The sequence below is a fragment of the Phasianus colchicus genome, chromosome 1, assembly GCF_987193195.1.
Source record: "Phasianus colchicus chromosome 1, bPhaCol1.hap1.1, whole genome shotgun sequence".
Classification (NCBI taxonomy): domain Eukaryota; kingdom Metazoa; phylum Chordata; class Aves; order Galliformes; family Phasianidae; genus Phasianus; species Phasianus colchicus.
In genome coordinates this window covers 42,309,466-42,333,992 of record NC_143436.1, presented here as the reverse complement: position 1 = coordinate 42,333,992, position 24,527 = coordinate 42,309,466, and the positions used below count along the sequence as shown (strand labels likewise).

The window sequence follows — 24,527 nt, the reverse complement described above, 5'->3', positions numbered from 1 at the left end:
TTCTGAATGGGTCGTTTGTGCTTTAGCTGACAAACTTGTCTCAAGTCCTATTGCAAATGCCTGCAGTTTGGTCAGCTGAGACTGCCTTTCTTATCTCCTTGAGCCAGCATAATAAAATTTGGATTTGAACCTGAATTAAAAGTTGTATAGAGAGCTCAGATCTGCTAAGGAGCTAATTTGGGTCTGAATTTTGTATTGCAAGGGATCATTGTTGCTTAATCTGCTAATAATATGGCATTTTAATCAGTTGCTTTCCCTCTGCATGCTGGTGTGTTAAGTCTTGATTCTTTTTCCATGAAGGAAAATAATAAAATTAGAAGGAAAGCTTGGTTCTGCAGTTTTCTTGATGTGGCAGAAAAGTCCTTTTATCTTTCAGTACCAGAAAGAAGTATAAATTTTATCATATCAAGGCCAATACTAATAAGACATGTTAAATATCTAGTTAAGTTGTTTTGGCAACTTATTTCCAAAAACTTTGTTTATGCCAACTCAGATTTTTGAACCGTGGTAATCTTCAGCAATTTCTGTTCTGTTAAATTCCCTCAAACAGTAGAGGCAATTGTCAGGTCAATTTAAGATCAGCTTTAGTTTTTTGAAGTGGTATTTTACATTCTTTGCTGCTTTAAGTTGTGGAAAAGTCCAGAGAAAGATGATGTTCTCCAGTACGTATGATAAAAAGTTTCTTTTAGTGTCTTCATTTGATGCATGACATCAGTTATATTACAGAAAGGATGAGTTATACTGCTCAGAAACAAGAATGAAATCAGCTATCTAATTCCATGAGGTAGATCTGAAATAGGAAAAACAACAACAACAAACACACACAACCCCCCCCCCCACAAAAATAGCTTTAATAGCTATTAATTTAATTTAAGTAGCTAAGTTGTGTTGTATTTTTGATATTTTACTTTTAAATCCGCTGTGCTGATAATGGTGTTGTATGGTAATATTTTACCATACATGGCAAGATTTAAGACTTAGAGCTTAAAATGATGACAGTAATGCCTGAGTCTGATATCAAATTCTGTAGTTTGTTGGTAAATGTGGTCGTTTTATTTATCTTGGGAGAGTACTTTGGAGATACTTAGAGGAAACAGTCTGTAATGCTTTATTATTTATACAAATCTATATAGAGGATAGCTAAAGTGGAATTGAAAGAGCAGTTTAACAGAATTTGTCTTTACGTTTCTTAATTATGTCTTGATCATAATCAAGAACTCCAGCTCTGTACTTGACAAGAGCCAAGTTATTGGGAACCTGAAATAGTATTTTATAGGTAGGAATTGTATTGTACAAAATGAAGTTTATTCAGTGATTCTTAATTATCCAGCTCTGCCAGTGCGTGATTTTTACCAGTTGTCTTCTCATTCGGCATGGGAACATTCATATCTGTACTCTGCTTGGGCTGAGTAGTTTGGAGCTTACTTTCTATGCAGGTTGATCAGAGAAAGAGGATTTTGTGCAGTCTCTTGGAGTGTGTTCTGAGAGGGCCCAGCACAACATCAGACCCTTGAACAAATCAACTGAGACCACATTTTAACAAAGTGCACCTGATGGTAGTGTCTGCTGAGGTAGGACTGCATTTGGTTCAGTGTAAACTTTTAGTACAGAAAACAAGTTGCAAAGTCTGAATCCAGCTGTGGATTTATGATGTATCCTGAAGGACTTTAGCAGTGTACTCTCTGATGAGGTCTAGCTGGTGATACACATTCAGTTAGCAAACCAGTGCTGTTGAAAATGAACATTGTCCCACCAGCCTGCTAAGCACGCCTCCAGCATTTTCTCAGATATTGCAAACCTGTACTATGATATTACTATTGATAACAGCTTGCTTAATGGAAGGTTAATGAAAGGGGACTTAATATGATATTGTGCTAGGGATAACAATATCAGGCCCAGTGTATTTTGAAGTGTAGCAATGCAGTGTTTAATGCATGAGAAGACAGGCAGAATGATGCAATTTCTGTTGGCATTGACTCATCTGGGAGAGCAGCAGATAAATCATACTGCTACCCTGCAAGTTATTATATCTAAAGTACTTGTATAGATGTGACCTTCTAAAATATTTTAATAAGTACTGATAAATGGCTGTTTCTTACAATTCAAAAAGCATTTTGGACATACAGACAAATTTTGATGTAGATTTACTTATGCAACTTTTATATAAAGAACAGAGATAAAATTGTTTCATTTTAACTTTTTACTGCCCAATGTTGTTACTAATTAATGGAACTGAGAAGCTGCATTAATTTACATCAATGAAAAGAAAGGAAAAGTTTGGAAAGTGAATAGAAGTAGCAGTTGAAGTAACAGATAATGTGGTTTGTAATCCCAAAGCTCAATTAGGATAAATGCTTCAATTGTTGTATTGTTGGTGTTTGCATTCTGTGTCTACCTAAACGTCAGTCACAGCTACAGCTGCTGAAGATTGACTAGAATATAACATAGTTTTTTGAAGAGTTTGCAACCTAAAAGGTGAAATAGATAAAGTTGCTTTCCCCGTTACACTGTTCTGTACTCTCCTACTCTTACACTTATTTATTTTGAAGAGCTAGTTTCAGAGACAAAACAAAGCCTGCTACTAGGTCCACCACATGTTAGAAGGAAGATTTATAGGACCTTGAACCCTTTCAGCATCAGTGGTGAGCTGTGAATCAGATCACAAACCAGCTCGACTGTGCTTGAGAAGTGTGGGATGTATGCTCATAGGTGAAGTTGGTGAGAAGAAGTAGTGACAGAGGGAGAGGAAAGGTGAGAAGACAGTGACAAGATTCTAGGGAATGAATGAAAGGAGATTACAATGGAGTTCAGTAGGCAACTGGAGCGAAGTTCAGCTTCAAAATCCTAGGAAACTATCAAAAAGTTAATTATCCTATCAGACCCAAGGCTGATAATAGCTTTTGTGTTCACAGAGGTTTTAGTGCTGTTTTTGTGAGCGTATGCTGGATAAGCTGTGGGCTGCATTCCAGTGGCTTATCTTCTTTCTTTGTGACTTGTCACTAGGCACTGAAGTCTTGAGGTCTCAATTATTGTACTGTCAGTCCAGTAATAGTATGAACAGTTCTCAGCTCTATGTGATTTCCACACAGTATATTCCACACATCTTATGGACCAGATATTGTAACAAGTTCATATGCAAAATCAGAAAGTTTGCATGTATCCTCTAGGAATGTCTGATTCTCATCAGTCAGGAGTTTTGATTAGACTGTGTGGAAATCTAGTCCTGCTTTAGGATTTTCAAGAAGCTTAACACATAATCTAAATCCTTTTTAAGACTCTTAATTGTGCAGATGGTTTTGTACATATCAGTTTTGTCCCATGTGAATAGAAGAGAATTTCTGAATTTCTTGAAAAAAAATTCCTACCTAAATTCCTGCCTTCAGCATGGCAGCTGCAAGGAAGTCCATCAGTCCTTATAAATGATTCATTGTGTTAAAGAAAAGCATATATTTAACTGCAGGTTTTTTGTTTCTGTTATTCTCTGTACATGCACTTTTGAAACAATAGGCTTTTTCAATTGGCTTGGTAACAGCTTCTCAAATGTTTTATATATGTTTAGTTACTTCCTTTTTTTCTAAGAAAGTATCTAAAATATTAAAGTTCAGAAGAAATGAAGCTCTTTCCTTTGAAAATATGATTGTGGTTATGTATTTCTAGATGAAGAATAAATAAGTCTCCCTTGCTTTTGAAGTGCTGAGTTTGTTCTGTACATCAACATCTTAATTGCTGTATGACTTTCAGAAATGGTCCCCAAACATTAATCTACTTTGCTTAAATTCTTTTTTTAATAAACTCAACAGTTCCAGTAGAGCTTCTAAGCCAGGAAAGAATGGAGCTGGTCTTCTAAATTGTATGCAAAGTGCATGCCCTGTTATGTCTAGTAAGAAGAATCTGATAATACTTCCAGATTGAAATACAAGCAATTGGCCTATCAGTCTTTAGGAAACAGATGAAAAAATAATAGTAATTAAAAAAAAAAACAAACCTCTCAGCAAGTGAATGAAATGCATTTTATATGAAAACTTAGGACCAAAACATGAATTTATGTCCAACAATGTTACAGCAATTTAATATCTCTTATCTTTTTTTTTTTTTTTCTCAGACCTTGCAGATAAGGGAAATTGGATAAACCAGAGCATACAATTACTTAATTAAGTTCTGCATTGTATAATAATATTCTTTTTTTTTTTTCTTTCTTTCTTTTTTTTTTTTTTTCTCTACAGATACTTTCAGTAGAACAAACATTCAGAAACAAAGAAGTCCTTACTTTTGATTCTCTGCTATCAAGGACTCAGGCAGCATCTTTATTCTATTTCTGCAAATTTTTTTGCCCAGCAGAGGGAGAGCTTTCTTTGGCACGTCTCCATCTGTCACAGCTGAACTTGACTTCTGTATTTTTCTCATATTACAAATGCCTAAAAACAGCAAGGTAGTGAAAAGAGACCTAGATGACGAGGTCATTGAGTCAGTTAAGGACCTTCTCTCTAATGAAGACTCTTCAGATGATGCCTTTAAGAAGAGTGAGCTGATGGTTGGTGATCAGGAAGAAAAAGATGTGGATGTTGAAGAAGGCTCAGATGTGGAAGATGAAAGACCTGCTTGGAATAGCAAACTCCAGTATATTCTGGCACAAGTTGGATTTTCGGTAGGATTAGGGAATGTGTGGCGATTCCCATATCTGTGTCAGAAAAATGGTGGAGGTAAGTTCTGTTATAGTGGTAGCTAAATGATGAAGCTAACCTTTAAGATTAAGGTTAGCATGGATACAGTAATACCTACTGCAGCATGTTAGATTTTTCTTTTAATTTCTACCAGACCTTTTGAGGAAAAATCCATGTTCTCTTTATTTAGTGAGACAAATCTGCTAAAGTAAGTAGCAGATAATTATAAGATTCCATTTTCTTATTTTGAGGCAGAAAGTGTCTTACAGCTCTTGGGACTTTCCTATTGGTTCACCAAAACCGTGTGAGGTCTTTCTGGAAGTGATGCATTATTTAGGACCTGGTTATCATTGTGCTAAAGTGTTCTTTATAGTACTTGGAGGATAAATCAAAGCATTAAATCTACTTCCACTTTAAAGACCAAAGCAGTATTCGGTCTTTACTATTTAGCTTCAGAGCTTTGCTTTTTGATTACCTTTAGCTCCTAGTTCTTTATTTACTTCCTGTAAATTAGCAAGTGAAATTTTTTTTTAAACTGATAATGATTAATTTGCATCATAAAATTTACATTAATGAAGTGTATTTGTTTTATGCTGTTACATAGTTCTATTTTCCTAAATATTTTACCTTTCACTTAAAACATTATTTATTAGATGTTCATTTATAGTCTTGAGTACAGAAGAAAGTAGGTGGCTAGAGGCCTTCCTCTGGCCTCTAGCGAGAGGTATTTTGTCCTATTCTGTACTGTAGTCTGCTATACTACGTTATAGTCTGTTATACTACGTTCATTCTATCATAGCTAGTTAGCTGAATTTGAAACAAAATGTAGTTTTTATGATACAAAAACTGAATCCATAATATAGAACAGAAAATGAAGAATAACATTTAATTCATACTGGATTCCAAAGGTTGAATAGCAAAACTGATGCAAATGAGAAAGAGAAAATTTAACTTAATCAGCATATAATTCTCCATTTTCTCTTATTCAGTTTAAAAGCTAAAATGGGAGATTTCTACTTTCACATCTTCCATCTCCAGGATAAAGTGTAAATTCTTTCATATTTGCTTAGTGCAATAATTTCTTTTCACATTTTTTTTTCAACTTTCTTTTCTTTATTCTGGAGAGAAAGTCATATAGTCTGTATGGAAGATAAAATTTTCTTCATCTGTAACTATGATGTTAACTGAGAAAACAGAAGTTGTATGTAGTTTCTCAAACAACAACAAAAAAAAACCGACACAGATTTTCAATGAAACGCAATGTCATCTAGCTTACTAGATAATTTAGAATCAGTCATGAATCACTATTAGTTGAAAAATTAATACTTCTATTAAATAATTCTAGAGCAAACTGATACTAGTTGAAGTTGTTGTTATTAAAATGTTTATATTCTAGATAATTTCATTGTAATGATCAATCAAAATGTAGCTCAAGACTAATGCATTGCAACAGTTTGAAATTATGAATTTAGCTTGGTTGCTAATTTTGCAAGACAGAGGAAAGCAAGTGGTGATTAGAGCTAAGGCTTCCTTGGCTTTCACTCTTTGGTCTCTCCCAGAAAATGTTTATTGTAAGAGGGGATCAAATAAGCTAGTATGCAGCTGTAATGGACTTCAACGTAACAAGGGATGTAGCTGTAACACAGCAAGTATTAAGAGAATTTGAGGCTTTAGTGGTATGCATTTACTTGGCTTAGAATGAGGAAGCACTCAAAGGAGTTTTAGGATCAGTGAGTAAGGGTGTTCAGAAGGACCTGATTATAGATCTTTGACTCCTTCACTATCCTCAGTAGAGATCCACCTTCTCCCTGGTGGAAAAAACCCGATCTCCTCTATTGTGGCCTACAGATTAAAAAGCTGATTATTCCTCAGTGACTCACAAAGGTAATTTGCATCAGAAATGAGTATACTCAAACTAAATTAAAAGTTTTTTATATTAACCATTTTTACACTATACAACTTATTTATTGCTATATGAGAAAAAATGTGTGTTTTTTCAGATATACACCGTTTCTGTATAAAAACTTCATTTCAGGAATAAATGTCAAGTTAGAAAGTAAAACAAAATTATATGGCAATTTAGCTACAATTCTGTCTTTTAATTCATGTTGCACTTGGAGCAAAAGACAATAAGTAACAAAACAAATTTTGTAATATTTCTGATAGAAAATTAACTACTCAGGGTAGACCATATCACGTGCTGGTGAAAACTAGCAAAATATCAAGGAATTCACAATGTTTTAAGTCATCTGGGGATATAGCCAATGTGAATAGAAGAAAAATAATTAACAGGATGATAACAACTTATAGTTTTTTAGACACTGGCACGGGTCTTTGTCTTTCAATATTTAATTATAGTCAGAGTGAAGTTACATAAGATAGGAGAGCTGATGTAACAGCTGATACCACCACACAGGACGGTTCTCTCTCATACTCCACTCAGTTTGCCCTTGTACCTGGCCTCAGTCCTGCTGCCTTCTTTCCTTGTTTTTGGTATCTATCAGATTCTGTGGATTGATTCAGTTGGAACCTGAAGCTGTTCAATCCATTTCTCTGAGAATATGTCCTAATCACAACATCTGGACTGTTTGAGTGAGAAAGGAGTTTCTGAAGTTCGGGATGCTCAGAGAAGAGCAAATTGTTTAGAATAAACTGGAAGAGAGAATCTGGAAGACCTTAACCCAGATCATTAGCACACTAACTTTTTTTTTTTTTTTAATTCATATTTTGCTCTCTGCTTGTGCCCTTTATTCCTTAGTTGATGAGGTTTTAATACTTTGACTTATCTCAAAACCAGGATGATTCTTTCCTGCCTGTGAAGTCATGCTATCTTTTGAGCCCTGTTGTGGACAAGTGACTCTGGTCTTCGTATTTATTCAAAGATAATGCCTTCTAATTATTTCCATGGGAGCCACAACAGAGACGAAGAACACAATAACACTACTTGTTAGAGCAAATTCTCAGCTATTAAACACTGTTTTTCAACATAGTCACCACCCTTGGAGATGCATTTTTACCAGTGATGAACAAGAGCCTGCATGCCATGCTCTTAAAAATCTGTATGGTGATCCAGAACATGGTTTGTTTTTCACATCCCTGTCACTACAGCTGAAACACTCCACCCACACACCACTGTGCTCACATCCACTATTTGGTCTCTCTAAACTCTCAGCAAGCATCAAAGAGAGTCAGTGGGTGTCATTTTTTTCGTATGGCAGAATTCATTCACACACCTTTGCTTCATATGCAACAAAAACAAGTAAACAGAAGATAAACAGATAAAAGATGTGACTAGCATGAGAAAATCTATAACAGATTAATTACCAGCACATTTTGAAAAGAGTGATGTGAGTGAAATCATATCAGGAGGTTTCATAGTTAAGGAGTCTGGATTTTATACTGAAATATCAGCAGGAACAGTTTTATTCTGTGATCTTATGAAAAACAAAGCAACTCGTCCTGAGAACTACTGAGGAAATAACATGTAAACTTTAAAGACTCAGCAGTGACTGGATAATTTAGTCTCATTGTCAAATTTTAGAAGAATGGGAACAAAGCAAGTACTCTCTTGTATTTCCAAGACAGATAATATACTCAGCAGCTATGTTACTTAGCTCTTTATCAATAATGTGTAATCAATAGTTTGTGAATTCTTAATTTACACTGTAGTGTCAAGCTCATGAAATTTAGTTTTATCTTACTCATGCACTGAAAATGTCTGATTTTTAATTTGCAAGTTTAATTCTTCATTAGGGCTGATTGGCTAAGGGGATTTAAACACAGTTTTGTAAATAGGCACACATAATAAATCTGTGTAAGACTACTGATAGGAACACCATCCAATCAGTAAGATAGGCTGTAAACTTACTGATAAAATGTAAATGTAACCGTTATTATTAGAGTTTATTGATAAAAACAGTTTGTATTCTGTAATGGTGAATAAATTCATTTAAGTAGTTCAGTGGACTGTAAACCTTTGATGTTTTGTTGTTCACTTCTAATAAATTTGAAGATTTTAACGTTTGATATTCAAAATAAGTTATATTCATATGGGTAAGATCTTCTTGCAAGCTTTCTATTAGTAAGTATGCTGTAAGTTACAAGAACACTGATGTCTTGTCAAGGTAGTGGTAAAACTCACCTTTGAGTAAGAACTGAATCATGGAATCATAGAATCATACAATCCTTAGAGTTGGAAGGAATCTTTGGAGGTCATCTACTTTTACTCCCCTGCAATGAACAGAAATTAAACAGTAAATGAAAAACTACCACAGCAGCAACTGAAACAAATCTTTAAAAGTTTTAGATTTTTCAAGTTATTTCAAGGAGAAGAAAAGTTCTATCCGGGTGATAATAGTTATGTTATATTGTTTCCGAAACTGTTTTCTAACACTTAATCACTAAAACCCATGCCTTTTTCTTTTCCTTCTTTCTCTCTTCCTTTCTTTCTTTCTTAATTTTTTTTTTTTTTCTGGACATTTATAAAAACTGAAATAAAAAACAATGGTAACATTCCATTTCTATCAATAATGTTGCTAAGCTTAGTACATATTATTGTATAAAGAGAAATTATTGGATATCTGATTATGGTACTTGGCTAAATAAAAAAAATTGAGATGAAATCTGTGTTGTGCACAATATTAATATTCAGTAGGTCCGAAAATCAAGAAATCATTTTTATTTTTGCTATTCTAATGAAAAAGGATGTGATATATTTTGAATATATGTATTTTTTCCTTATGAAGTTGAGATGAAAAATGTACAGTAGTGGGTTTTTTAATAGAAAAGCCAATGTTTAAGACCAAAATATGCAAACAAAGTGATTCTAGAGTTGAGAGGCTTTTAAACTATAGAAAGAAGACCTGGGGATACTGAACCACAAAACTGTAGCCACCAAAAAATTGTTCAGTTGGCAGATGTGTCAGACAATATGAACGTAACTAATTTTACTATGCTGTTCAAGGCTGGCATGCACAGTTCATTGTTCTAATTCAAATAAAAATGATCCTTATTCAATATTGCTATTCCAAGTACACGTGCTTTCATGGACTGGCAAATAAAAGACGTGCTGAACTGTTTCCATAGTGAATCTGTTTTATGATGAAGTGAAGATGTCTTACAGATTATTGAAGTATGTCTTGCTTCAAGGGAAGGATCCAACAAAATACTTATACTGAGATACTGTGGAGTTTGTGAGCTGTAGGACAGAGAAGCATTTTGTGGCTTTGATACAACTAGGTTATACAATGGTGTATCTAAACCTCATTGTATTTAAACCCAGGTGTGCACCGTTGACCATTATGTCCTTACGGGGATGATCAGAAGGGACCTCAGCAGGTTTGACTGATAAGAGTACCAATGTTTCAGGTCCTGTGCACAAGCCCTGAAGTAAAGAGAGGATATCCGCTGGCCATCCCTATTGAATTACAGGGTTGTGTAACATATAATGTAATGTGGATTTAGCACCACATTCATTTAACTCATTTAGTTGAATCTGACTGATAAATCTTGCTACTTACATTGATACTGCACCATAAAGCACCCACATCAGCCCAGTCTTTAAACATGTGCTTAACTTTGCAGCCTTGTGATTAAGGTTGTGGACTGGGACACAGAAGAGCTGGGTTCAGTTCCTGCTCTAGTGCAGTCATCCAGAGGGATACAGGGTAAGTCACTTAGGCCCCAATTTTTTTGAGATGTTTAGGCTTTTCTCTGCCTAGCCATGCACTACCTACCTAATTAAGGCATTAGGTATAATTTGCAGCAGTGTTACAGTATTAAAAAAAAAACAAAAACTGTGTACAATTGGTTTCAATGAATTGTACAACCACGTTTTTAAAGCTCGTGAAGCTGAAGCTCCCATGTCTTGTTTACAATGTGAATTATCAGTGTAGTCCTGTCTCACAGAAATTTTGGGAGAATGATGGTGATAAAATGAGTACTTAATACTATTATATGTCTTGTACATTCTTTGATAGGCACCTCATTTTGGAATGTTGTTGTTACTCTATTTCTCAGTTTTCATCAGATCTATTTCCTTCTATCCTTTTTTTTTTGTTTGTTTGTTTGTTTTTAATTATTATTTTTTTTGCAGTAGGAAGTAAGTCCTTTGCGTTTGTAACATTATGTGCATATACAAGGCAAACCACAAGAGATGCTAGAGTACAAATTGGAAATGTAGCTGCTTCTGCAGGACAAAGAATATTTCTATCACATGCTTAAGCAGACAGTATATGAAATAGGTAGTTATACCATGATATTTGTCTCTGAGGTAGCATTGCATTCTCTAAACTAGTAGTTTATTCAGGACCTGGTATAGTTTTTGATCAAATGCTGCTCTAGTGCTTTCATTGCATTATCATATTGTCATGAAAATAAAACTCAAAAAGCTGTTTCATTGCTAACAGTGGCCTACAGACTGTAGAGTAAATAAGTTCAATAGGTTCTTTGTCTGGTCCATCAGTAGTTGTCTTTTTATTTTTTATTTTTTTTTCCTCTGTATTTTTTTCTTATTTTTCTTAGAATCAAGACTTCAGTTACTCTATTCTTAGGATCTTCATAAATTCTTTATAACCAAAGGTGATGATGATGTTCTGATGTCCTCTTTGTGTGTGTTTCATGAATAGTAAAATAGGAAATAGACCTAAATAGGAATAGGTGGTACCATGAAATCTGATGCCTCCTGTACTGCTTATGAAAGTTTAACTTTTCTAAAATAAAGCCTATTCCCTGAGATAAGCCACTACTAAGGATATGTAAATTATAATGTGTTTTGATAGACTCTTGAAAAAGCCCTAGAAAGTTGTCACTGGGTATGGAAACTGCTTAGCTACAGCTGAGGATAAATCCAAAATTGACTTTTGAACTGTGCTCAGCTTCCCTCTCATCACATAAGTGATTAGACTGATTAGACACTTTACTAGCTCCATCTTTGATCTGTTGCTTTGTAGCCTGCTTTGACAAAGAAAATCTCAGGTGAATTTCTTTAGCCATACAGTGTTGCAATTAAAAGACTTAGTTTGGGTGTTCAGCACAGTACTCTATATTGCAACGTAAGAGTCACACATTTGAAAATTAGGTACTGTCTTTCTAATTGCTGTTACCTCGATTTTGTTTTAGCTGTAGTCCTATATGTCAGCAAAGGTGAAATTTGGCACTAAACTGTCAGTGCACTTAACATGTGAATTTTGCTTGCAAGTAGTTTTGCTGATGGAAATAGATGGAGATACACCCTGAAGTTAGAATTGTATGTGACCACCTCCTGGGAATACAACCTTGAAAAGAGGAAATGTTTTACAACCTATAAAAGATAAAGTAACAGTTGCATTCTCAGAAGTCTTTAGCAGGAGCTTGTGAGTAGTTCAGGTGGGCTGTCTGGTTCTCTGATAACTCCATCTCACTTCTACCTCATGTCTCTCCTAGAGTCTGGTAGAAATGGGGCAAGGTTGTTGTTTGCTCAGCTGAATAGAATCACTGTTCTGCCCTTTCCAAGCATCTGAAGTGTATGTGGGGAAAAAAAAAAAAAAAAAAAAAAGTATTTTGAAACTGCGCTGAAGATTGGATGAAATTCAATGTTGTAATAGCGCGGCATGCTCTGTATTTCATTTATAAATTGAGGCTTGCTGCTCTGTTACAAGTCCAAATTCAGAGTTTTTTTTAGGAAATGATGATTGTACAAAAGAAGTTTGTTCATATGCCCAAATTTTTACACAAGCAAAAGTAATGACTTGAATAACCAACTAGATTAGGTAATGACTCACTTTTAGTAAAGTTTGCCTCAAAACATTTCAGTGCTTTAGGAATATGCTATCTCAGGGCTTTTCTGATCTTACAAGATTTATGGCCAACATTTAAGTAAAATCACTCTTTATATGCAATAGAAAAAGCTTTGCAATGAATAATGCAAACTTCAAGGTATTAGGTGGACTCATATGAGTTATGTCAGATGTGACTTTCTTCACTCACTCAGATTTCTACTTTGTTCCTTCTGTAGGTGCCTATCTTGTGCCATACTTAATCTTGCTACTGATCATAGGGATTCCGCTCTTTTTCTTGGAGCTTTCTGTGGGGCAGAGAATTCGCCGAGGGAGTATCGGTGTATGGAATTATATCAGCCCTAAACTTGGAGGAATTGGGTTTGCAAGCTGTGTAGTAAGTTTTTTGTTATTTTATTTTAACCTTAATTCACTTCCAATTTGTGTGATTTAGACTTTCTGTTTTCCTACAAGGAAAAGGCACTGACCTGTAGCTAGGCTATAAGGTCAATTTACACTGCTTAGGAAGTTTTTAAATTAGTACAATAAAAATGTTTATATGGTTGTATTTGTAAAACCAGTTAACTTGTATTTTATGATTCCTTGGAGATTAGGAACTTGGGAACAGATTAGGCTTCTGGGGGGAAAAACAGGCCTGTGAAAATATAGATGTCATATGATAAATACAGAGAAAAACGAAAGTGAAAAAGTCATCATTAAACAAGGCTTAATAGAACAACCTATTCAGTTCTTATTCTGACTTATTTTAGTGAAAATTAAGTTGCATGTCCAACCTTTAGAAATCTACAAAGGCGTAATGTCAGTGGGTGTTTTTTTAATTTTTGAATTAAAAAATGTAGTTCATAAGTCTTACTTTCTCTGTTTTGTTTTGTTTTGTTTTGTTTTGTTTGTCTTTTTAATAGGTATGCTTCTTTGTGGCCCTGTACTACAATGTCATTATTGGATGGAGTCTGTTTTACTTTTCCCAGTCTTTTCAGCATCCATTGCCATGGGACCAGTGTCCTCTAGTTAAAAATGCATCCCATACATGTAAGTCTGTTAACGTTTCATCATACAAACACAAGTCCACACACTAAGTAAAACAAAGTCTTTCTGCTGAATTTCACTGGATTTTCATCAAGGCTCATTGGGAAAAAAATATGAATTAAAAGTCTGCTTTTAAAACTATCTCTTTTTTTAATTGCTGGTTATTGTTGACATAACTGAAGAGAACTGAAAAGAGATTTTCTCTTTATTGTCTCAGTTCTTTTTTTTTTTTTTTTTTCTGAAATGCTGAACAGAGTTTCGTTCTTAATTCTCTCTCGTCATTTTGTCAGTCACATCAAGTTTGAGATTTTCAAATTAAAAAGAGAAAAAAATGTGCTTTAAACAGATATTGTGGGAAAAAGCGTTATACACAAAGCTGATATTGCATTTTAATAAGAAAAAATACAACAGCTAATCTAAGACAACTGCAAAGGTTTTCAAAAAGAAAAAAACTGTAAAATATAATTTCTCATAACTTCTTTCTGATTCTGATATTTCTTTTCATGGTGAAAAACAAAGGTAGAAGAGTTTTCCATTTCTTTTAGTATGGCATACATCCTGGCGATAAAGTAACAGGGATTGCACTACTAATAAAGCAGAAAATGGAAAACTGTAAACATCAGTGAAATTTATATGGTTAAAGCACTTTTTGCTTTGTAGACCAATAAGAATTAGATCATTGGTCTTTGTTGTTGTTGTTGTAGTATGTCTTATATGGAAGTATTATGCAAAAGCATGAAAAGTTTCCTATTTGATTTCCGTTATGATAATTGCACACATTTGTCTTGCTATTGAAATATGAAATATTTATTTTCATTGATTTTTAAATCAGTTCTTAAATTTTCATTTATTATCTTTTGTATTCCTCTCCCCCTCCTTTAATGAATACCATAACTACGGATATTTGAAAAGCTGTACGATGTTTTTAAATAATCTTTGCGAGAGTTGCTTGCTTCAATTGTTTGAAATAAATAATCAGTATTTGTGAATGTTGGCACTCATTAAAATCACCTGTATTCCACAAGAATTGGACCACAAGACCACGGTTGAACCACAATTTTTGTCTGTTTACGTGTTCTTATCCTGCCCAAATGGTAAGACAAAGTTTTTCAGCCTAACTTCAGGAGAGGTCATTTAAACTAAGCTAAAACACAGAAAAGTATTATTTTTGATATCATCCTGACCCCTTTGACAGGTTATTTTGGTGAAGATCTGATGCCTGCTGTATTTTTCCCTTGTTTTGTTTAATCACCTTCACTCAGGACCTACCTTAAAAATATGATTGATTGTAAAAAAAAAAAAAAAAAGTAAAAAAAGTCAAGTAATTTTTTTTTCAAAAATTATTTCTGTTTCATCGTATTATATACCTAGATGCACAAAATTTCTTAAACTGTTCAATAATATAAATAAGGCAGAATTATAGTTTAGTAAAAAAAAATAACTGTTGGAATGTGTAGCACCTTTCCTAAGAACACAGGTGTGAAGGAGCCTTTCTTTTTTGTTTTCTCATCACTTTAATATTGCTGTGTTATTAACATTTGTAATTAAGTTTCTGTTGATTGATTTCCATGTCCAAGCAGACACAATTGGTAATGATCTTCATATTTTTTTCAAAATTATTAGAATTCAGCTTTCAAATTCAGAGGGAGAATTTTCACAGAGAGTAACTCAAAGTTTTATATATAGAAATTCTAATCTTATGGGTTAAAAAGGAAATGAAAATCTTTATCTACTTAACTAAAAAATTATTTCTGCCTAGGTCTTATATTAATGATATGCAGAGGAATGTGTAATACCAAAAGAGTGTTTTAAAAAGTTATATTCAGAACTTTCAATTGCTAGCAGTTCCATTTTCTTTTACTCTGTGAATTCAGTTTCTCCGTCAGCATCGAAGGCACGATTGAAAGTATTGGAAATTGATATAACTTTACAGTGAAGTGTTGGGAAAATACTTCTGTCCTAAACCAATCTTTACTTGCTAACATGTCTCGACAGTTGTGGAGCCAGAGTGTGAAAAGAGTTCTGCGACGACCTATTACTGGTACAGAGAAGCACTGAATATTTCCAGCTCTCTGTCAGAGAGTGGGGGTTTAAATTGGAAGATGACTATCTGCCTGCTCGCTGCCTGGGTCATGGTATGCCTAGCCATGATCAAAGGCATTCAGTCTTCTGGCAAAGTGAGTATGCTGTTTACCTAAATGGCAAGTGTTTTACTTTGAAGCATTTAAGAGTTATTTCACTACATTTTTGTTCACCACGCCCTCTGTTCTTTCATTAAATATGTAGGAGTAGGCTGGAAGCTGTGACTCACCCCACTGTTTGTACAATCCCTACTCTCTTAGTAGTTAAGCATTAAAACCGTAGTAATTTCCTTGGGAACTGTAATTTAGTGGGGATTGAGATCTGAAGAAAAATAATTTTGGTTCTCATCAACATAACTGTTGCAAATAACTGCAATTTGGCCTTGTTGAACTGTTAATGCAGTGTGAGCTTGTGTGCTTCTGAATGTCTAGGGAATTAAGTTTCTGAGTATATCTGTAATGCTTAGCATGATTGCAGTTTACCTAGGCCCTCAAAATTCCTTGCATTTGCTTTTTATTTCTACTGTCATCATTATCTATGCTTCTGTCATTATCACAGTCAGGATTCTGGGTTGTTTCTTTGATTAATGACTGAACATCCCTTTGGATCTGGGTACATCACTCTGACTTCTTTCCCATCCAGCCAGATAGACTGGCCAGTGAATGGTTTGCTGAGATCTGTTCCTTAGATGAGATCTATTGTTAATTCCTGTCACCTATTAATTATTTGCTATTAGGAATTTTTTTGCTGAGCAGGAACTGTCTTTGATCTCTTCAGTGTACTTTAATATATTTCAGTTACAGAAATGACTTGCAAGTTTAGCAATAGAATTGTTTTACTAAACTTTAAAGCAGAGAATAAATTTGCTTTTCAGTCATGGAGAGTAAAAGATCATATTTGAGTACTAATTTTTTATTTCCTCCGGCTGTTAGATAATGAGTCAATCATTGTGCCATAAATATGTTCTATTTGATGATACAGAAGCCCAGAATTGTTGATCTTCACATTAAACAGTAAAAAAAAAAAAAAAAAAAAAGCTTAATCTGTTAGAAACTGTGCAGCATTACACTTTTGGATTCTCAAGGCCCTGTGACATTTTGTCATCCAATAGTCAAAGCAATATTGGTTTCTTGCTTTTATGGGACAAACTAATGAGATCTTGAATGATTCTGTAGATCAGAGAATATCCCCAGTTTTTCTTTCTTTTTTTTTTTTTTTTTGCAGTAAGCGTTCCTTACTGGTTTGACTCCATGTGTTGAATACTTTTCAGACTGCTTCTTCTCTCCTTCTGAACTCAGAAAGACTTTCTGTTCATACTTCATCTTTATCATATCATGTACTTGAGTTAAAGTGCATCTGTTTCTGTCCTTCTCCTCATCTTCTTCCTTGACTTCTCTCAGTTTCCATAGAAGACTTACAGTTTGTTATCAGTTAGTTAAAGGATTAGCAACTGTAGTGTTATTAAAACAGTATGGATTTTTTTTTGAGTACAGTCTTGTGATTTTGCTTTGTTCTGCAGGGAGCATGTTTTGTATATTTCTTTGTGAACAAATAGTTCTTAATTCAGCCATATGTACAAAAGATAATGAGTTTGAAATTTGAAAATAATGTCAACTGATGTCATGTTAAATTTCTTTCTAATGTTTTTTAGATCATGTACTTTAGTTCCCTTTTTCCTTATGTGGTGCTCTTGTGCTTTCTGGTCAGAGGACTGCTCCTTAATGGATCATTGGATGGAATTCGTCATATGTTCACACCTAAGGTATGTTCATAATGTAATTTTTTTTTTTTTTTTCAGTATATTTAAAGATTAAGGGGCAATTTGACTATTTGTGAGTGCTCTCAGATAAGCATATTGCTTTCATAGAAGATGGATAGTTTTCCTGTTTGCTTCAATAGCAAAACTGCTGTTGACCTCAGTGCCAAAGTACCAAGCCTTAAAGTCCATAAGGTTCCAAGTGTTCTAAATGTATGTGTGAAGTTACTTCCCTTACATGATAAGTTTCCTGAGTTAGGTGCTTTTACAAAGCAACTGAAAGTGTTGTTTATAGGAATGAGAACATTTAGAAAACTTGATGAGTCGAGTAATGAGTTGTGCATTTTTAATCTTGTGATTCTCTAGGATTTAAATGCTTCTTCTGGAGTGTCACAGTGTTGACTACTGTCATAGATTTAAATAATTAATTTGTCATTTTTGAAAGGATCTATTTCTTTTAGAAATAAACTTGACTTGCTTTACAGAGTTGTGGTTCTGCAGGAGCTTGCAGGATGTTTAGGCAAATTTGGGGAAATCTGAGGAACAGAGGAAAGTAATGCTTATTGACTAAGAAGAAATCTATAGCAGAGATGGAATACAGACCTCTTGAAGTTTAATCTGGTTTCTCAGTGTCAGTATTCTTTAACTAGAAAAGTACCAGTGCATCCTGAGAAGGAATCAATACTGAAACTCCTCTTTAATATCCACCCTGCACCCTTTATTATTTCATCTTTCATGCAACAAAAGCTGCAGTTGATCCTCACTCTATAGTTAACTTTATCATTTAATTATATAATTTTTTTCAAATGTTCAGATAAACAATCTTTGAAGACTTAATCTGCCAATTTATCATTGTTATTATCAAAATATAAGTTATGGTTTAAATCTGAGATTAGGAATCACGTCAAGTCAGATGGAGAATATGTAGATATAAACCTTCAGAAGTAATTTTTATAAAAATCTCAGAATGTTTCTGTATTTCAACACTAACTTGGATTGTAGGTTCCCAGGAAACGACCTACGTCTTCAGACTCCCCAACATTTTGTTGTTTCCATGTAGTCTGTGAAAACGGAGAAGCATTTTATCAAGTAAACCAGTTAGATTTTGTAAAATGAAGACTAGTCCCGTAGCACCCTCTAGTGGACTGTCTCTAGCATGACTCTGATACAAGCAGGTTGAAGTGGTTACAGTAGCTACTTGAGCATTGAAATTATTTAAAAATATATATATTTGACAGGAACGAATTTAGTGTAATAAAACTCTTTTTTTTCAAGTGTATTTTATTTTTGGGTGTGTACTTTGAAGACTGAAGAAGGTGTTATTATCTATATATAACAATTACAGACTTTTTTTTTCTCAGAATAAGATAGTCTTCTGTTGCTTGCATCAGCCTTTCAGTCTTACTGTTTTTATTAAGGTTTTAGTTTTAGAAAAAAAAATAATATTTGAAGAAGTAAGGTTTGTCATTGTTAAGTGGACAGAGACACTGGTTCAATTCAAGAAGATGAAATATTGAAGTATGCACTTCTTTTTTATGATTCAAAATTGAGAAGGATCTTAAATAGATACACAGTGACTAATAACTTTAAACAAAGATGTTTACTGAAGTGTGATCATCTGAAGAGCAATATTTATGGAGTTAACATGTAAACTGAGATACAAAGATTAGTTTTTGCTAAAGTACTTCACTCATTTAACTTCAGCTGGATGCTTTGAACTTGTCATAATGGAGATTCTTCTTGTGCACTATATAAATTCCAGTGACCAAGTGTTTGTTTTACATGCTACATTTTGTTTTACATATTTGCATGTAATAGAACTCCATATAGATATGTGTATTTCATACTCAATTTGTTGCTTTTTAAAATTAAAAAAAAAAAAAAAATCAATGTACTTAATGCATTTATAATTGGGTTTGTCTTCCCAAAAGAAATCTTAATTCTAATGCCTGTCTGTACAAGTACTGTAAAAATAAAGTGAGTGAGTACTACGAATTATAAATGACAGATGTTTTCAGCTATCACATAACTTCAGTAGTATCTTATCCTACTGTATAGAATATTTCTCTTTAAGATTTATATTGTATAAATTAAATGGAAATTCTGGTCTGTAAGTGCACACAATTTAAAGTGTTACATTCAGCTTTATCATCATGAAAATATATTTATAGTGGGGTACAGTAGGCTATTAGTGTTTTACAATGTAGGTTTTCTTTGTTTGTTGTTTTGTTTTGTTTTGTTTTATGAGTGTGTGACAGAAATGCATGTTATAGCTGACATATATCGTATCTAATTTCAAACAGCTTGAAATAATGCTGGAGCCCAAGGTCTGGAGAGAAGCTGCTACTCAGGTGTTCTTTGCCTTAGGGCTTGGATTTGGTGGAGTCATTGCCTTTTCAAGCTACAACAAGAGAGACAACAACTGCCATTTTGATGCTGTACTGGTGTCCTTCATCAATTTTTTCACTTCTGTGCTGGCAACATTGGTGGTGTTTGCAGTTCTGGGCTTCAAAGCCAATATCATAAATGAGAAATGTGTTATCCAGTATGAATATCAATTTTTTAATTATTATTTTTATGGAAAATTTCATTTGTGAATGCACATAGATCATTTTGATTTCTCTGTTTTATTGTGTTTTACAGAAATTCAGAGAAGATTTTAAAACTTCTGAAAACAGGAAATCTGAGCCAAGATATGATCCCACATCATATCAATTTCTCAAGCATTACAGCAGAAGATTACAATTTAGTTTATGACATTATTCAGAAAGTTAAAGAAGAAGAGTTTGATTCACTAGGCTTGAAATCTTGTAAAATTGAAGATGAGCTTGACAAGGTGAGGGAAATAAATACACCTTAAGTAAAAATGTTATGAAGAGGGAATATTTGTAAACCTGAAATAAACTGAAGTATACCTATCAGAATCAGTACTCTTCCCTATAGCAGTTTGTCTGAAAATATGATTCTGTTGTGGATCTTATTCTTGCTCAGGTGAGCACTTTTGAGTTTGACATCTGCACTGATTTCTAGCATACTGTAACCATAACATTAGTTCTCAAGAGATGATAAATTGTTGAAGTTCTGTTTGACTGCAGGTAATTTTCCAAATTGTGAGTAGAGATTTATCTATTCAACTATCTATCTCAATTATGTCTTTTAATGTCAATATTATTTAGTATTATTTTATATAGATATCACTTCAGTGGAAATGAAAATAGTTAATTACTTATTAGATATTTGTTTAATTGACATCACCCTGTTTTGAAATCTTTGTGATAAACCATACATGTAGAGAACATTTTTCTAACTTTATTACAGAGACTTCGAGTTTGAAACACTATTCCAACCTTTTAAACCTGAAATGCAGATGCAGAAATGAAGTCCTTTATATACTAATAGGAGATACTACAGTATCTCCTATTCTGATATAATAGCTCTATGCAAAATTATCTGTAAAAGAGCAAAAAATTACATTGTTAATAGAGCATGAAGTTAAAATTTCACTCTACTATTACTACTAAGACTACTGCTACTATCCATGAATTATAATGTGGATTTTTTTTCTGACAGGCTGTTCAAGGAACTGGTTTAGCTTTTATTGCCTTTACAGAAGCAATGACCCACTTTCCTGCTTCTCCTTTCTGGTCGGTCATGTTCTTTCTTATGTTGGTAAATCTGGGACTTGGAAGTATGTTTGGAACCATTGAAGGCATCATCACACCCATTGTTGATACTTTCAAAATTAGGAAAGAAATTCTTACTGGTGAGTTTCACAATCTTTCTTTTCTTACCAGAACAGTAAGCCAAAGTAATAAGTCTTGGTTTTCTGACTTTAAACTTCTCAGTACTTACATTTAACAGATGAGAAAATCACTATTCCAGACTGTACATCCACACATGTGCTGGTTAATATTTACAAGTAGATACTTCTTCTGGATGCTACAAGAGCTGGAACAGGGAACTTCAATTTAATAGAGAACTTCTGTTCAAAATTTCTTCACATTAAGTTCTTTTGAGCTCTTTTAGAATATTTTCCATCCAAGCCTGTCTCATAGATCAAGGGAATAAAGCAGAAAGAAAGGATGAAAATGTGTTGCAAATTACAATAAATCATAATGATAAAAGCAAATGAAATCTTAAGGTATCATGAAATGTTTGTTATGTTAAAAATCCTCTCCAGAAGAACATATTTTTCTCTGTTGAATGTGTAAATGATCTTAAACAAGTTTTTTTGTTTTTTGTTTTTTGTTTTTTTTCTCTTTATAATGTCTGAAGTTATTATATTATTAGAGTTATAAACTCTTCATGTAGTTTTGATTATCTTGTAGCAGGTTGTTTTTTTTTTTTGTTTTTATTTTAAACATAGAAAATCAGCATAAAATATGAAAAAGTGTTTCTGAAAATCTTTAGGAGAGTTGCAAGGCACTTGGTATATTATGTACAAATTTGGATTTTGTAGGAACAAAAAGCAACAATAATAATAAAAAAAACCCTGCTGCTTTATCATTTTCTGGCTATATGGAGGAAAGAGTTAACTACTGCCTGATATAGCACAATACTGTTTTTTTTCCTGACTGCTGAGTACTCAGGTAGTATGTAACACGTAATGATGCAAAATGTGCTTTTTTTATATATATATATATTTTTTGCTTTGCTTGGTTTAAAACTAAAATTCTTCACAAATGTTAATCAGATTATTTTTCAGGGATAGTTAATAACTAATGTGACATTTAGAAATCAGCTGTTTGCCCTAAGTGTAAAAGCAAATATCATGTTATATGGTCATTACTCTGGTGTAATGGTGCATTTTGTGGTAACTCCTTGTTATGTCATTTGAAAAAGAAATATTAAAGAACTGCTTTTCTCTGGTAATGTTTAAAAGTGTTATACATGTATTATTTTCAATATTTAAGTCAGCTGTGTGATTAATGAGAGTACCAATGGAGAGATTCTGCCTGTGTTGAAGAATGGTCATCTCACACCACAGTATTTAAGAAAAGCATCACTGTTTTCCTTTCACTACTTTATTCAATAGCAAATTGCTGGAATTTTTACAATTATGTCATTAGTGTAAGTTCTCAGCATGAGGAACAAATGGTGCTTCAAGAAGGAGAGTAAGTCTTGCTGGTGCTCAGCATACAACTGATTTCGCAGTTTATTGAAATTTGACTTATTCTGTAGCTGCTTAAGCATTCAATCCTATTCTTTATTAAATCAGTTGAAAAAATATATATATTAATATATATTGATTATGTAGGGGATTTAATGACTAAATAACATGATGCACAGCTCACCAGTTTTCTTTATTTTATCCTTGCAGTCACATTAAGTAAAATGTTTAATGAGAAAAAAAAATCTATTGATTAATCTCTGCTGATTAACAAGGGCTGCTCTAATATGGCAGTTCCAATACTTATGGTTTCATTACGTTTCTGTTTCATAGGGAGTATTTAGAATTCCTAATATTTTCGAAACTGAGACCAAAATAAGGAAAATTATTTCAACTTTGATTAAATGAAATAATGTGTTGAATTACATCGTTACTATTTCAAACTTTCTCTTCATTTCCTCTTTTTCTATGAAAAATTGTTGTTACAACTCATACTTCTGTCTTTCATTCCAGTCATCTGCTGCTTGGTGGCATTTTTTATTGGCCTGATCTTTGTGCAGCGCTCTGGAAATTATTTTGTCACAATGTTTGATGACTACTCAGCTACTCTGCCCCTGCTTATTGTGGTCATTTTGGAGAACATTGCAGTTACCCGAATTTATGGAATAGAAAAGTAAGTCAGAGGAAATATATACCCCTGTTCGTATCAAGAGTATTCATTACAATACTTATTACTGTTATAACTCTAAAGCACCAACTATTTGCTATGAACACATAAATTCAAGTCAGTAGATATCTTTCTTTGTAAACTAACTGTAAGACAAAGATAGAAAAGCAAAACAAAATGAGCACAGTAGGAGTTAAGGATGAAAACAAGAATTTACTTTTACAATTATTTCTTGCTGGAGTTAAAGTGGGTCATTCTGGACTTGAATCAAGTCTTAAAAGAACAGGTTTGGAACAAAGCATAGTGTGTCAGGTGAAACCCATAGAACAAATAGAGAATGCAGTAAAAGAGTCAAAATTAGAGGTAGAAAGAAGGATGGATGGGCAAATATCAGGAATTTATATATATAAAGGACAGCAAGGAAAGGATTTGAAGAGGTCATAACAGTGGTCTGTTCAGCAGATGAGGAGGAACATTTTGAACAAATCTGCAGTATTTTGGGTAGTCTGAGAGAAACAATGCAAACTCTAGTAGCTGTAACAGTAACAGGTTTTCATTTATTATTTATTATTATGGGATGTTCTCGCACTTAAATATTCTTTGCATTACTTGTGAGGGAAAAAAATAGGAAATTATAGCAAAGAATAGGATGAAAACTTAAATGTAGGAAGCATGTTTGATTAAAAATAGTTTACTCTTCTAGCAGTGAAGACTGAGAAGACTATTGTATCTCTAATGTTTCCACATAATTTGACAGAAACTGTGAGATTGGTGGCTTATAAGAAATATTAATAGAGTGAAGAAGGTGATGAAAAACTTTGAAAATGAAGAGAATGGATTTATGTTTCATTAGGTGTAGAGCTGGGGAACGCATAAAGAAAAGGAAATCTTTAGAGGGTACAAACCATTTCCAAATTCAGCTTCTTTTTAAGGCTGTGTTTCACTATGGTGTAAACAAAGAGAATAACCCAAACTATGTGGTTCAAAATTTCTTTCAGTGTTTATGTGACAGTAACTTCACATGTGTAACTGCTCTCAAAATGTATTTATTGCTATAAGAACTTTTTTCATGCACACATCTCAGTAGGGAGTAGGACCACAAGGGATTTAAAAGAGAATCAAAGCTTGTGCACACCAAAAGAATTAGCTCTAAAAATATTCTCTTTTTCTACTGGCTCTGGAACAATATACTCCATCAAGAATACAAAAATAGTTTTGTTCAGATCATAACTTGCAATTTTGAGGCACGAGAAGGCAGATTTAAAACTTCACAAACTTTTATTTCAGCAGCTTATATGATGCAAACCATAACTTATGTATAAAGATATTCTTTTACACTGCAGTACACATATGGATTCTAAATTATTTTTGCAAAATCTGTAAGATGTCTTGTTTTCACATGTGCTCAGAAGCAATGGCACAAGCCTCAGCAAGCATTAGGCAAGCATTA

At 33.5% G+C, this 24,527-nt stretch overlaps 1 protein-coding gene across 1 annotated transcript in view; it reads left to right on the top strand.

The window, feature by feature from the left end:
• The window catches only part of SLC6A15 (solute carrier family 6 member 15), a 33,046-nt gene that overhangs the window by 5,785 nt on the left and 2,734 nt on the right, over positions 1–24,527 (top strand). Inside the window, exons 2-10 of the mRNA XM_031589646.2 lie at positions 4,224–4,700; positions 12,655–12,812; positions 13,339–13,465; positions 15,458–15,639; positions 17,196–17,306; positions 19,604–19,845; positions 19,944–20,136; positions 20,871–21,063; positions 22,924–23,083. Coding sequence (XP_031445506.1) covers positions 4,412–4,700; positions 12,655–12,812; positions 13,339–13,465; positions 15,458–15,639; positions 17,196–17,306; positions 19,604–19,845; positions 19,944–20,136; positions 20,871–21,063; positions 22,924–23,083 — 1,655 coding nt within the window. The 5' untranslated portion in view covers positions 4,224–4,411. The remainder of the gene's footprint in view (positions 1–4,223; positions 4,701–12,654; positions 12,813–13,338; positions 13,466–15,457; positions 15,640–17,195; positions 17,307–19,603; positions 19,846–19,943; positions 20,137–20,870; positions 21,064–22,923; positions 23,084–24,527) is intronic.